The 14,467-nt window shown below is 45.0% G+C and overlaps 1 protein-coding gene across 1 annotated transcript in view; it reads left to right on the top strand.

The window, feature by feature from the left end:
- The window catches only part of FAM133B (family with sequence similarity 133 member B), a 156,106-nt gene that overhangs the window by 39,060 nt on the left and 102,579 nt on the right, over nt 1-14,467 (top strand). Inside the window, exon 4 of the mRNA XM_068235019.1 lies at nt 10,239-10,313. Within this exon, the coding sequence (XP_068091120.1) occupies nt 10,239-10,313 (75 nt within the window). The remainder of the gene's footprint in view (nt 1-10,238; nt 10,314-14,467) is intronic.

Here is a 14,467-nt window from a genome sequence, read left to right as displayed (position 1 = left end):
CAGACTCAGACCAGCACCATCTGTCCCTCCTCTGGACACAGACTCAGACCAGCACCATCTGTCCCTCCTCTGGACACAGACTCAGACCAGCACCATCTGTCCCTCCTCTGGACACAGACTCAGACCAGCACCATCTGACCCTCCTCTGGACACAGACTCAGACCAGCACCATCTGACCCTCCTCTGGACACAGACTCAGACCAGCACCATCTGTCCCTCCTCTGGACACAGACTCAGACCAGCACCATCTGTCCCTCCTCTGGACACAGACTCAGACCAGCACCATCTGTCCCTCCTCTGGACACAGACTCAGACCAGCACCATCTGACCCTCCTCTGGACACGGACTCAGGCCAGCACCATCTGTCCCTACTCTGGACACGGACTCAGACCAGCACCATCTGACCCTCCTCTGGACACAGAGACGCGATACTGACGCACTTTCTTGAACACCTCCTGGTCCAAGCCGATGCCCGCCGCCTGGGCCAGCTCGTACAGCTCAGCCTCCTCTGTGCTCAGCACATTCTTCTTCATGACGTATTTCTGGACAGAGCCGCTGACCGCCACCGCCGCTTCCAGGCCAGGCTGGGGAGCCGCCATGGTGGGGTCGGAGCAGACACAACCAGGATCTGCACACAGGAAGCTTCCGCTCCGGGTCACTGACTCTGGCTTTCCCGCCCAAGGCCGCTGCAACATCAGCACGCAGGGTTGCAGACTGCCGCCCGCCCAGCTGATGATGTCTTAGCCTAGGCGGAGTGAAAGAGCATGAGAGCCTGCCACCCGCCCAGCTGATGACGTGCTAGGCTAGGCGGCGGAGGAAGAAGTGAGAGCCTGGGGGCGGAGTGATGATGGAGGCGGATGAGGCGGCACTAGGAAGAAGGAAGGAGATGATGGGACCCTCTAAGCTGCCGCTACTTACCTGGAGCGGCAAGCAGCAGATGGACTGTCTGGCACAGTGGAGAGATATTGCGAGAAATCGCCGCTTTGGCGATCATGGAATCGACGTTTCCGTGATCGCGATTTCGGTCTGAAAACGATAAATTGTTCAGGCCTAAGTCCAACAATGCCCGTCTATCCACTTCACATCCTGCAGGCTCTAATGCATGGAATACTTACTGTATGTCATGTGAGATACAGGAACCCGAGTTTTGCCAAGCACAAGATTCGGCAGACGGCGATGAAGGAGGGACAGCGTTTCCACTCGTGCGGAAGGCATGTCCAACGCTGTAGGCCGCACGCGCCGGGACTTTGGGGAAGTCTGAAGCCACTTCTTCAAACTTCCCCCATGTGGAAATGACGTGATCGCGATAATTGCCGATTTGACGATTCCAAAATTGTGATCTTGGTGATCATGATTTCGATTTATCTTTCAGGCCTACCAAGGACCCCAAAGCTGATAAACTTGATAATTGAGTGACTGTATGTCAAGGTTAGAAAAAGTGAGCGGTGCCAACAACAACATTTTTAACATGACAGTGTTCCCAAACTTTACACATTTGGTCACTGGGTGACTGGGATAAATATTCAGAAATGTGGGTGGAGCCTACTACAGCCAATCAAAATTTACCTATTGATTTTCAAGGGGAATATTCACATTGCTACCATTCTTACACTGTTAATGGCAGAGGCCTCAAACCTGATACAGTCAGTCACTAGGAGACTGGGGTTTAAATTCTGAAGGGAGCGGGCCAAAAACAGCCAATCAGATTTGTTTAATTTCAATGATAAAATGCAACTTATTGATGGCAAGGACCCCAAAGCTCATAAAATTGGTCATTGAGTGACTGTATGTCAAAGTTATAAATAGTGGGTGGAGCCAAAAACTAACTTTTTTCATGGGAAAATGTAAACTGCAGCTTTTCTTACACTTTTATTGGCAGGGTCACTGGGTGACTAGGATTAATATTCAGAAAAGTAGGTGGAGCCTACAAGAGCCAATCAAAATTCACCTATTGATTTTCTAGGGGAATATTGAAACTGCAATCGTTTTTACACTGTTAATGTCAGAGGCCTCAAACCTGCTACAGTTGGTCGTTAAGTGTCTGGGGTTCAAATTCAGTAAAGGGGTAGAGCCACAAACAATTTTGATGCCTGGAACCCGAAAGCTCATAAACTTGGTCATTGAGTGACCATGTGTCAAGGTTACAAAAAGTGGGCGGAGCCAAAACCAGATTTTTCTGGGAAATTGTAAACTGCAGCCTTTCTTCACTGGTAATGGCAGCATTCTCTAACTTTGCACAGCTGGTTACTGGGTGACTGGGATTAATATTCAGAAAAGTGGGTGGAGCCTAAAAAAGCCAATCAAAAAAACACATGTCGCTTTTCAAGGAGAATATTAAAATTGCTGCCATTCTTGCACTGTTAATGGCACAAGCCTCAAACCTGGTACAGTTGGTCATTGGGTCACTGGGGTTCAAATTCAGAAAAGGGGGCGGAGACACAAACAGTGAATCAGATTTGTTTCATTCCATGGGAAAATACAAATTATTGATGCCAAGGACCCCAAAGCTCACAAACTTGGTCATTGAGTAGTGACTTTGTGTCCAGGTTACAAACAGTGGGCGGAGCCAAAAACAAATTTCACTGGGAAAATGTAAACTGCAGCCATTCTTACACTGTTTATGGCAGGGTTCCCAAACTTTGCCCAGATTAACCTATTTTGGTTCCTGGACGTAGAAACTACGTCCAGGAACCATGCGCACTACAGCGCGCGTGCACGCGCGCTCCCGGCCCGCGGTTCGTTAGCCAGGCAATCAGTGAATCGGGCTATGGTGCCCGATCACTGATTCCTCTCCCCCACTGAAAAAGCGACAACTTCTCTCGGAAGCTGCGCTTTTTCTGGCTGTTGCATGGGGGATGCGTCACTCTGAGCGTGTGTTACGCTTAGAGTGACGTCATGTAAACAAACTCATGGCCGCCATCTTGTGGCCAAAAAGTAAAACTACACCTACAAGTAAATAAAATTGAAATCAACACACAATAACATTAAAAAACTGTGGTTTACATCCCACCCTCCCAAAAATACCCAAATAAAATGTTTAATATAAAAAAAAAAACCATTACAATAAAAAAAAAAAAATGTAAATAAAAAAAAACATGTAAATATTTACCTAAGGGTCTAAACTTTTTAAATATCAATGTAAAGATGAAATATTTCTATATTTTTTTTATTGTAAACTTGTAAATAGTGATAGATGCAAAACGGAAAAAATGCACCTTTATTACCAATACCGGGACATATGGGCAAATACAATCAGGGCTGTGGAGTCGGGCAATTTTGGGTGCCTGGAGTCGGAGTCGGGAAAAAATGCACCGACTCCGACTCCTAATGAATTTGTAACTGTAATTAAAATAGAAAATATGATAAAATGTTCTATTTCTCAGATAATAGTCATTGAAAATAATGTATATATACAGCATATATACAGTAATAGCTGTGCTTAGTCCACAAAAATGAAATAAACCAATCAAAATTAGTTACTTGTGCTGCTTCAATAAAGCAGTCCCCGTATTTTTTTTTCATGAAACCTTTTATTAAGTTTTTCCAACTAGCATTACATGTATTTAAACAATGCAGTATTACAGTATAATGTCATATCTATACATTAATAAACTATGCATTATTCATTTATAACAACATATTTTGAATACACTCAGTTCCGTACATTTTCCCTCATGTAACATCCACACTCTTATATAGCCATCCCTTATTGTTGTACACTTGGATATCATTACAATATCCTGTCAAGCATATTCTCTAGCGTAGGCCATGCACCCACTAAATAACCTAATTACGCACTGCCTGTACATATACTGTATACTTCCCCCACCTCTTGTTTCCACCCCATTCCTTTAGATTGTAAGCTCACAAGGGCAGGGCTCTCACCCTTTTGTGTCATGGAATGTTATCAATTCAATTGCTTGCACTCTGTTAGACATTTATACATTTTAGTCATCATGTTACATCAGTCAGTGTAATCAGCAGTGCTGTATCTTGTATCAGTGTTCATATTTCATGTATATCATTGTCTGTATCATTATGTATCCCTTGTTTGGTTTCTTACATTGTACAGCGCCACGGAATATGTTGGCGCTTTATAAATAAATTAATAATAATAATAATAACCTGGGGGTAGCATTCGACTTATTGAATCAGTGGGCTAGGCAGCCCCTCAATAAGCTTATTTGTATGAAATCTTTAGATGTTATTGTTTTAACAGTTTTATTTCTCTATACTTATATGTACGTCTTCAATGCTACGAATTTGCCTTTAATTAAACTATTCTGATTGGGTAGAATCTATATCCCTGAGAGGATATAAAAGGCAAAGAAAGAGCTAGAACTAGTCCTAACCATAACGGAGAAAACAAAGAAAAAGAAAAGACAACCAGAGCTCATTATGCTGGTATCCAGGAGTTTTATCTGATATCCCTCTTAGTTACTCGTATTTTCGAGTGATGGATGGAGAAAAAAAAAGGGGGGAAGAGAAGAGATGGAGGGTGTGAATCCCTGTCTCTTATACCCAATTAGTCCCAACTGCTAGGAAGGCTGCAATTGACTATTTTTTGTGATGTTCTGTTTCTGATCTTCTGCTCTATCGCTAGATTTCTCTTCACTGTTGCTTTTAATTGTGATATGGATATTTGATCTGCAGACTTCCAGTTTAAAGAGATTAATGACACTGCTGTAATCAGTATATGACATATTTGCAGTCTGTGCTGGTGTGGTAGTTCTTCCACTCCTATTAATAAGAGAGCCATTTGTGGTAAGATCTTAAAATTATATATAAAAGACCTCCTGATCAGGGCTTCTACCTGCCTCCAAAAAGCAATCATTTTTGGACACTCCCAAAACATGTGGAGTAGAGTGCCTGGAGCCGATAGGCAATGCCAGCACATAGGGGACACCTCCGCCGAGAAGGAAGCCAATCTTCTAGGTGTATAGTACCATTTGTATAGTACTTTACGAGATTGCTCCCAATGTGAATTGCACTTAGAGAGCTTCAAGATTTGGTCTGTGGCTTTAATTATTTGATTTGTTGTTATTTGTATTTTTAAGTCATTTGACCAGCTCAGAGCGTATTTTTGGATAGGAGAGTGTGAGTTTTCATTCATGACCTCGTACCAGGCCGAAATGCCCCCCGATACACGGGCTGTTGTGATTTAATATGGCGAGAATTTTAGACAACATTTGAGGCAACTTAATAGGGTGGCTCTTTATCAGGTGGAATATTCTGTGATATGTATATAACTGGGAGTTTGGTATCTGAAATTGTTCTTGGAGGCTGGCAAAGGTCCTGATCTTTGAACCCTCAAATAGCACATTTAAGGTATTAATTCGAGCATCCTGCCACAGGTGGAGATTAAGCTGTGGAGTGAATTGTTGCAGCACTTCTAATGGGAAGATTGGGTATTTTTTATGAGTGTCATCTGGAGGAAACTTGAGGAAATGTTCCCACGCAAGGAAAGCTGCTTGGATTGTTTGATATTGGGAAGGCGGAGTTTTAGCTTTTAACATTTTGCTCATAAGAACTGTTCGCAGGTTGGTACCTATTAGGTTTGTTTCTAAATGTACCCATGGTTTTGGGGAATAAGGGTCCCACCAGTGTTTAATCATGTCTAGATTGGTCGCATAGTAATAAGATTCTAGGCATGGTAGGCCCATTCCTCCTTGTTTTTTGGGTAGTGTCATTACCTTGTATGGAACTCTTATTTTCTTTCCCTGCCAAATAAAATTGGAAACACACTTTTTTAGGTCTATTAAAAAGGATTTCCGTACTGGGATGTTTACTGTTCGAAATATATATAGGATTTTTGGCAGTATAAACATTTTGAATGCCGACACTCGACCAGACCATGAGAGCCAGGATATTGGCCATGTCTGTGCATTCTTTTTTTTACCAATGTAAGCATAGGAATGTAGTTGGCTTTGAACAGATTTTCAGATAATTTGGTCAGTTTGATTCCCAGATATGTAACCTCTTGTTCTGCCCAAGGAAATGAGAAGTTATTAGAGATGGTTGATTTCACAAAGGGGGTTAAATTGAGTCCCAGCATGAATGACTTATGTTGATTGAGCTTATAGTAGGACACGTCAGAGAACGTATTAAGTTCTTCTAGTACATGTTTCAGTGAATCCACCGGGTTAGTTAGAAATATTGCTACGTCATCAGCAAATAGATTGATAACATGATGCTTATTTCCCATTTGAACTCCCTTTATATTTGGATTAGATTTTTTGCGCGATAGTTTCCATTATTAAAACAAAAATTATAGGGGAGAGAGGACACCCCTGACGCGTTCCGTTTGATATATTAAAAGACTTGGATATAAATCCAGCTGCGTTAACTTTTGCTGATGGCGATGAATATAAGGCCATAATAGCTGTATTAATGGGTCCGCTAAGCCCGAATTTTTTTAACGTGAGATTTAAAAACTGCCAATGAACTCTGTCGAATGCCTTTTCGGCGTCTAAAGTTATGAGAACCGAAGGCATTCGACAGAGTTCTGCATGTCTGAGTAGTCCCATCATTCGTCTGGTACCGTCATTTGCTTGTCGTCCCTTTGTGAAACCAACCTGGTCATAATTCAGAAGAGAAGGGGTTATTTGCATCATCCTATTTGCTAATAACTTCGCGTATAGTTTGGTATCTGCATTTAGCAGAGAGATAGGCCTAAAATTTGCTGGGGAGGATTGATCTTTATCTGGCTTTGGCAGTACGGTAATAATTGCCTCTAAATATTCTGAGGGGATTTGTTTTCCCTCTAGGAAAGCGTTGTATAGTATTGTTAGGTTGTTTACCACTGTATCTGCAAAGGTTAATAAATATTTGTTGCTGAATCCGTCCGGACCTGGGGCCTTATTTCTTTTTAATATTTTTATAGTTTTTAGAATTTCTGGGACCGTAAAAGGTCTGTTTAATATTTCCAATTGTGAGCTTGAGACTTTAGGTAAGTTAATGGAATCTAGAAATGTATTTATAGCTTCTTCTGTTGGTTGAGTTGTTAGAGGGTCCTTCTTAATAATATAGAGTTTTTCATAATAATTGCTGAAGAGATCTGCTATAACTTTAGGGTTAGTTATCTGTTCTTTGGACTCTGGATGCGTCATCTTATGGATTCTAAATGTTATTCTTTTCTTTTGTAGCATTCTAGCTAATAATTTGCTAGCTTTATTACTTTGAGAATAAAAATTTAGGTTAGCTTTTTGCAACATATAGTCGTATTGGTGTGTGAAAATTAGTCTTAGTTCTTCTCTGAGCAGGAAAAGTTCTCTTTCTAACTCCCTAGTTGCAGATCTCTTTAGCAATTTTTCTTTTTCTTGTATTAGATTGATCACTTCGTCTCGTCTCTTATTTCTTTGTTGTTTAATGTAGGCTCCTCGTTTGATTAAAAGGCCCCTGATAAAGGATTTATGAGCTGCCCATACATGTGTAGGATCGCTTCCTGGGGTTTGGTTTGTTTTGAAAAACTCTTTAATGTCTTTCTTTGTTTTTTCAGTGAATGTTTTGTCAGCTAGTAAAGAATTATTCAATCTCCAGAAGAAGGGGTTTTTTTTGGGGCAGACCATCTTTGATACAGAGATGTACCGGGGCATGATCTGATCTAGTTCTTATGCCTATATCAGAGGAAATTACTTCCTGGAGCATAATTTTATCTGTCAAAAACCTATCAATTTGTGAGTGTGTTTTATGGACCTGAGAGAAATATGAGTAGTCTCTTTCTGCTCCATGCATTACTCTCCAGGGATCGAACAAGTTATTCCATCTTACTTGTTTGTCTATACTAATAAGAGCCTTAGGATTTTGAGCTGAGGAATCCAATGCAGATATTATTGCATTGAAGTCCCCTCCCATTACTAACAGGCCTTGTTTTATGTCTGACACTCGATTTAAAAGCTTCTGTAAGAAGGATTTTGTATAGATTGACCAAGGTAATTACTCGTTCATTTATTTCTCCCACAAATATTATGTAACGGCCTTGTTTGTCCGTTTCTATGGTTATAGGGTTAATTTTTAGTTCATGGTGGAACGCTATCAGCACTCCCCTTTTTTTTCGTAAAGGTGCTATGATAGATAACCGGGTATAATGAATTATTGCACAGGCGTGTGTCTCTTGCTATCAAGTGCGTTTCCTGTGCTAGCACTATTTGAGATGAGTAAGATATTACCTCCTTCCAGAATAAATGTCTCCTAATGGGGGAATTTAAGCCTCTTACATTGTAAGATGTTAATTTTAACGACATTTTGTACAGACTTTATGCTTTTCCCATGTATTCTTACAACATTGATAAACACCCCCCACCCCGCATAGAATACCATACATAACCCTGGATATCTGTATTTTTAAAAAGCATACTGCATTTGAGCCTGTTATCAACACAAAAAAATTATCACAAAGAAGCTTAATCTAGATGAACTGGTTAACATATATAAGACAGCTGCCATGAGATCTTCTGATCTTGTTCCAGCTGGCCTATAAACTGTGGCTGGAATACACAAAAATGCGGCTATTGTTCCTACACCGCTCAAAAAATGAGGGCAAAAAAGGGGTATACCCTTGTAGTGCTGTTTTCATACACTAAGTTTGTCCTTACTGGAGCAAAAAATGACTATAGAGAGGTAAATCGTAGTGTGACCCCTTCCTCAACGCTTGTTCTGCGGAGTCAGTTTTTCTGCATCCAGAATACGCGTGCAGTGGAAACAGGCCCTTATACATACCTGAGGCTTCCTCCAGCCCCCTTCAGGCTAATCAGTCCCTCGCTGTCCTCCACCACCTGGATCTTCTGCTATGAGTCCTGGTAATTCAGCCAGTCAGCGCTGTCCGGCCGCATGCCGCTCCCACAGCCAGGAACATTCTGCACCTGCGCAATAGTGCTGCACAGGTGTAGTATGCTCCTGGCGGCGGAGTGTGTGCATGCGCACTACGCCCGACTGGCTCAAGTACCTGGACTCATAGCAGAAGATCCAGGTGGTGGAGGAGGACAACGAGGGACTGATTATCCTGAAGGCGGCTGGAGGAAGCCCCAGGTATGTATAAAACTTTAATTTCATCTGTCTCAGGTTTACTTTGTTACACAGTAGTACTATACTCTACATATGCACTCCCCACAGAGCTGCAGGGAATCCACTGAGAATGCTGTGCACATTGAACACAGAGGTGTTGTCTGTCACCCATAAACCTTGTTCAGATTGTGCATGAAGAATGTGTAATAGAGGAAGAATCTCCTCATTCCCCTGCAGAGTACCTGCACATCATTCTTACATGTACCCACACTTACATTGCCTAGGGCCTGATAGATGTTCTTTGTTCCGGTTTGTACCTTTTACAAGTACTCTTACCAAGGACTAGTTTTAGTCTAAAGGGAATAAATATAGTAGTCTACATATCCTTCTCACTTCAGTTGTCTTGTAAAATTCCTAAGTGTTGGCAGTTAAGAGACGAATTTCATGTTACATACTTTTAATCAACAAAATTGTAATATGCAAATTAGAGGAGTCGGAGTCGGAGTTGGTGGAATCCTAAACTGAGGAGGCGGAGTCGGTGGATTTTTGGACCGACTCCACAGCCCTGAATACAATACGTGAGTTTTAATTATGGAGGCATGTATTTTAAATCTATAATGGCCGAAAACAGAGAAATAATAAAAAAAAAATTCCGTTTTTTTCTTATTCTTCCTGTTAAAATGTATTTACAGTAAAGTGGCTCTTAGCAAAATGTACCCCCCCCCCCCCCCCCCCAAAGAAAGCCTAATTGGTGGTGGAAAAAACAAGCTATAGATCAGTTCATTGTGATAAGTAGTGCTAAAGTTATAGGCTAGTGAATGGGAGGTGAACATTTCTCAAGTAAAAATGACGGAACGCGAATGGGTTAATATTCAGGGAAGTGGGTGGAGCCTATAATAGCCAATCAAAATTCACCTGTTGATTTTCAAGTGGAATATTTAAATTGCTGCCATTTTTACACTGTTAATAGCAGAGGCTTCAAACCTGCTACAGTTGGTCATTGGGTGACTGGAGTTAAAATGCTGGAGAGAGGCGGAGCCACAAACAGCCAATCTAATTTGTTTAATTTCTATTGGAATATACAAATTATTGATGCCAAGGACCCCAAAGCTCACAAACCTGGTCATTGAGTGTTTGTGTGTTAGGGTTAGAAAGTGGGTGGGATGCAGGGGCGTGAGGGGCGGGATACATTGCTGGAGTAAGGACTCCATGTCATGCTGTTTGTCTTGTTTTAGAGTTGGAGGAAAGAGCTGAAAAAGCAGAGAGAGAAGGTTATCTCTGGCACGGACTCTTCACTGAAGAAGAAAGAGGTACCAAGTTTTCTCTGCCTGTTACACCCACATGTCTTCTCTGCCTGTTACCCATCTCACCCAACTTCATGTCTTCTCTGCCTGTTACCCATCTCACCCAACTTCATGTCTTCTCTGCCTGTTACCCATCTCACCCAACTTCATGTCTTCTCTGCCTGTTACCCATCTCACCCAACTTCAGGTCTTCTCTGCCTGTTACCCATCTCACCCAACTTCATGTCTTCTCTGCCTGTTACCCATCTCACCCAACTTCAGGTCTTCTCTGCCCGTTACCCATCTCACCCAACTTCAAGTCTTCTCTGCCGGTTACCCATCTCACCCAACTTCATGTCTTCTCTGCCTGTTACTACACAATCAATCAATTCCGGACTCAACCCTTGCACAAATAATCTTCAGAATTTATTGTAATAATGTATGCGGTTATACAGCAGACAAAAAAGCACAACGTTTCGGGCTACATGCCCTTTCTCAAGTGCGGTTCCTATTAGAGATTTCGCCACTTGCGATTCGACGGGTGTTGTTTACTTAATCAAATGCCCTTGCGGTCTGTCCTATGTTGGCCAGACCTTAAGGGACATTAAAACTAGACTCAACGAGCATAAGAGCAACATTCGCCACCCCGAAGCGTGTAAAAAGAAAAAGGATGAGGAGAAAAAACGGTAATATCCCCTCGCACGGCATTTCGCGGAATTTAATCATGGCGTGAGCCAGCTTCGATGGCAGGTACTCGAAGTGGTTCAGCGCCAAGAAGGTAGAGAATTTAGGAGTACGCTGTTGCGGCGTGAGGCTTGGTGGATGGACAGGTTCGGGACGCAGTCCCCCAGTGACCTTAACGAGGACTTCAGTTTAAAGTGCTTCTTATGATAAATGGTTGTCCTTTCAGGAGTAAGGGTTAATGTTCTGGAAAAGTTTTGTGCCCGCCCCTTAATGCTTTGGAGGGGTGTGTCAATAGGTGTGTGTTCATATGAAGGTCTAAGTTTGTTCAGATGGTTAAGCACTTGAGAAAGGGCATGTAGCCTGAAACGTTGTGCTTTTTTGTCTGCTGTATAACCGCATGCATTATTACAATAAATTCTGAAGATTATTCGTGCAAGGGTTGAGTCCGGAATCGATTGATTGTGTATGGACTGGATTATGATTGGAGGCTTCATGGACCTCCCACGATGATCTGTGACTCCCCGAGATTAACAGAGTGATTCCTGAGATCTGTGGACAACCCCCGTTGTGTTTGTTCTCTGCCTGTTACCCATCTCACCCAACTTCATGTCTTCTCTGCCTGTTACCCATCTCACCCAACTTCATGTCTTCTCTGCCTGTTACCCATCTCACCCAACTTCATGTCTTCTCTGCCTGTTACCCATCTCACCCAACTTCGTGTCTTCTCTGCCTGTTACCCATCTCGCCCAATTTCATGTCTTCTCTGCCTGTTACCCATCTCACCCAACTTCGTGTCTTCTCTGCCTGTTACCCATCTCGCCCTACTTCGTGTCTTCTCTGCCTGTTACCCATCTCGCCCAAGTTCGTGTCTTCTCTGCCTGTTACCCATCTCACCCAACTTCAAGTCTTCTCTGCCTGTTACCCATCTCAACTACTTCATGTCTTCTCTGCCTGTTACCCATCTCGCCCAACTTCATGTCTTCTCTGCCTGTTACCCATCTCACCCACTAAATTTGTCTCCCCTGCCTGTTTTTTTTTTGTTTGTTTTTTTTCCCTTCACTTCGTGATGCAAGTCAGGAAGTGAACTCTTTCACCCAGAAGAGAATACCAATGTATTTATTCTTAAAAGCGCTCTGGAAAACGCTATACCAAAGGCTTTTTCAAGCGCTTTGCGATTTCCCTTTACCTTCCATAATAGCCAAATCGCCCTAAAATTGGTACAGGCAGCGCTTGGTGAGCGTATAGGAATCGAGCCGCTCAGATGTGAACTCTCTCATAGGGAATCATTGCACAAGCATTTTTAGGGCGATTTTGAATATCACTGGCGCTTAAAAAAAGACAAAAAAAAGGTATGAACAAGCCCTGACACTCACGTCTTCTCTGCCTGTTACACCCATGCGTCTTCTCTGCCTGTTACACCCATGCGTCTTCTCTGCCTGTTACACCCATGCGTCTTCTCTGCCTGCCGCAGGGTGATGTACGACACAGCACCATCCTCATGTCCCCGCGCCCGCAGAGTGATGTACGGCACAGCACCATCCTCATGTTCCCATGCCCGCAGGGTGATGTACGGCACAACACCATCTGCACGTCTCCGCGCCCGCAGGGTGATGTACTGCACAGCACTATCCTCATGTCCCCCCCCCCCCCAGGGTGATGTACGGCACAGCACTATCCTCATGTCCCCGCGCCTGCGCCCCCGCAGGGTGATGTACGGCACAGCACCATCCTCATGCCCCCGCAGGGTGATGTACGGCATAACACCATCCTCATGTCCCCGCGCCCGCAGGGTGATGTACGGCACAGCACCATCCTCATGTCCCCGCGCCCGCAGGGTGATGTACGGCACAGCACCATCCCCATATCCCCGCGCCCGCAGGGTGATGTACGGCACAGCACCATCCTCATGTCCCCATGCCCGCAGGGTGATGTACGGCACAGCACCATCCTCATGTCCCCGCGCCCGCAGGGTGATTTACGGCACAGCACCATCCTCATGTCCCCACGCCCGCAGGGTGATGTACGGCACAGCACTATCCTCATGTCCCCGCCCCCGCAGGGTGATGTACGGCACAGCACTATCCTCATGTCCCCGCCCCCGCAGGGTGATGTACGGCACAGCACCATCCTCATGTCCCCGCGCCCGCAGGGTGATGTACGGCACAGCACCATCCTCATGTCCCCGCGCCCGCAGGGTGATGTACGGCACAGCACCATCCTCATGTCCCCGCCCCCGCAGGGTGATGTACGGCACAGCACCATCCTCATGTCCCCATGCCCGCAGGGTGATGTACGGCACAGCACCATCCTCATGTCCCCGCGCCCGCAGGGTGATGTACGGCACAGCACCATCCTCATGTCCCCGCCCCCGCAGGGTGATGTACGACACAGCACCATCCTCATGTCCCCGCCACCCTCAGGGTAATGTACTGCACAGCACCATCCTCATGTCCCCGCCCCTGCAGGGTGATGTACGGCACAGCACCATCCTCATGTCCCCGCCCCCGCAGGGTGATGTACGACACAGCACCATCCTCATGTCCCCGCCACCCTCAGGGTAATGTACTGCACAGCACCATCCTCATGTCCCCGCCCCTGCAGGGTGATGTACGGCACAGCACCATCCTCATGTCCCCGTGCCCGCAGGGTGATGTACGGCACAGCACCATCCTCATGTCCCCGCGCCCGCAGGGTGATGTACGGCACAGCACCATCCTCATGTCCCCGCCACCTTCAGGGTAATGTACTGCACAGCACCATCCTCATGTCCCCGCCCCTGCAGGGTGATGTACGGCACAGCACCATCCTCATGTCCCCGCCCCTGCAGGGTGATGTACGGCACAGCACCATCCTCATGTCCCCGCCCCCGCAGGGTGATGTACGGCACAGCACCATCCTCATGTCCCCGCCACCCTCAGGGTAATGTACGGCACTGCCCCATCCTCATGCCCCCGCAGGGTGATGTAGGGCAGAGGTTCTCAACACGTGGTTCGCGTACCCCAGGGGGTACGCGAGACCACTGTCAGGGGTACGCAGCACAATCAGCTGCACTTGCTTATGGCCACTTGTGTGGTCTCCAGCGCGCTCTGCACGAAGCAGCGCCGGCAACCCGATCAGCTGATCAGCTCTGATCAGCGTCACTTGCGTCCACTTACTATTTACAAGCCGCGCTCTGCACGGAAACAGCGCCGGGCAGCAACCCAATCAGCTGATCTGCTCTGATCAGCGTCATCGCGCAGCGCTACGAAATCACCCCGCCCTCCCCCCGCACTCACATTTCCGTCTGTGAGATGTGATGAGAGACGGAGGCACATATTGGTCCCAGTATTTCAGGAAAGAGAAGCTCAGACAGGTTATTTGTAGTGTTAAGAGGCAGCTTTAGTGATAAGAGGCACATATTAGTCTCACCCACTATATATGCATATATATGCGCATATATATATACATGCATATATATATACATGCATATATATGCATGCATACATACATACATACAT

This window comes from Hyperolius riggenbachi, chromosome 5 (assembly GCF_040937935.1).
Source record: "Hyperolius riggenbachi isolate aHypRig1 chromosome 5, aHypRig1.pri, whole genome shotgun sequence".
Taxonomy (NCBI): Eukaryota; Metazoa; Chordata; class Amphibia; order Anura; family Hyperoliidae; genus Hyperolius; species Hyperolius riggenbachi.
This window is presented reverse-complemented; position numbering and strand designations above follow the sequence as displayed.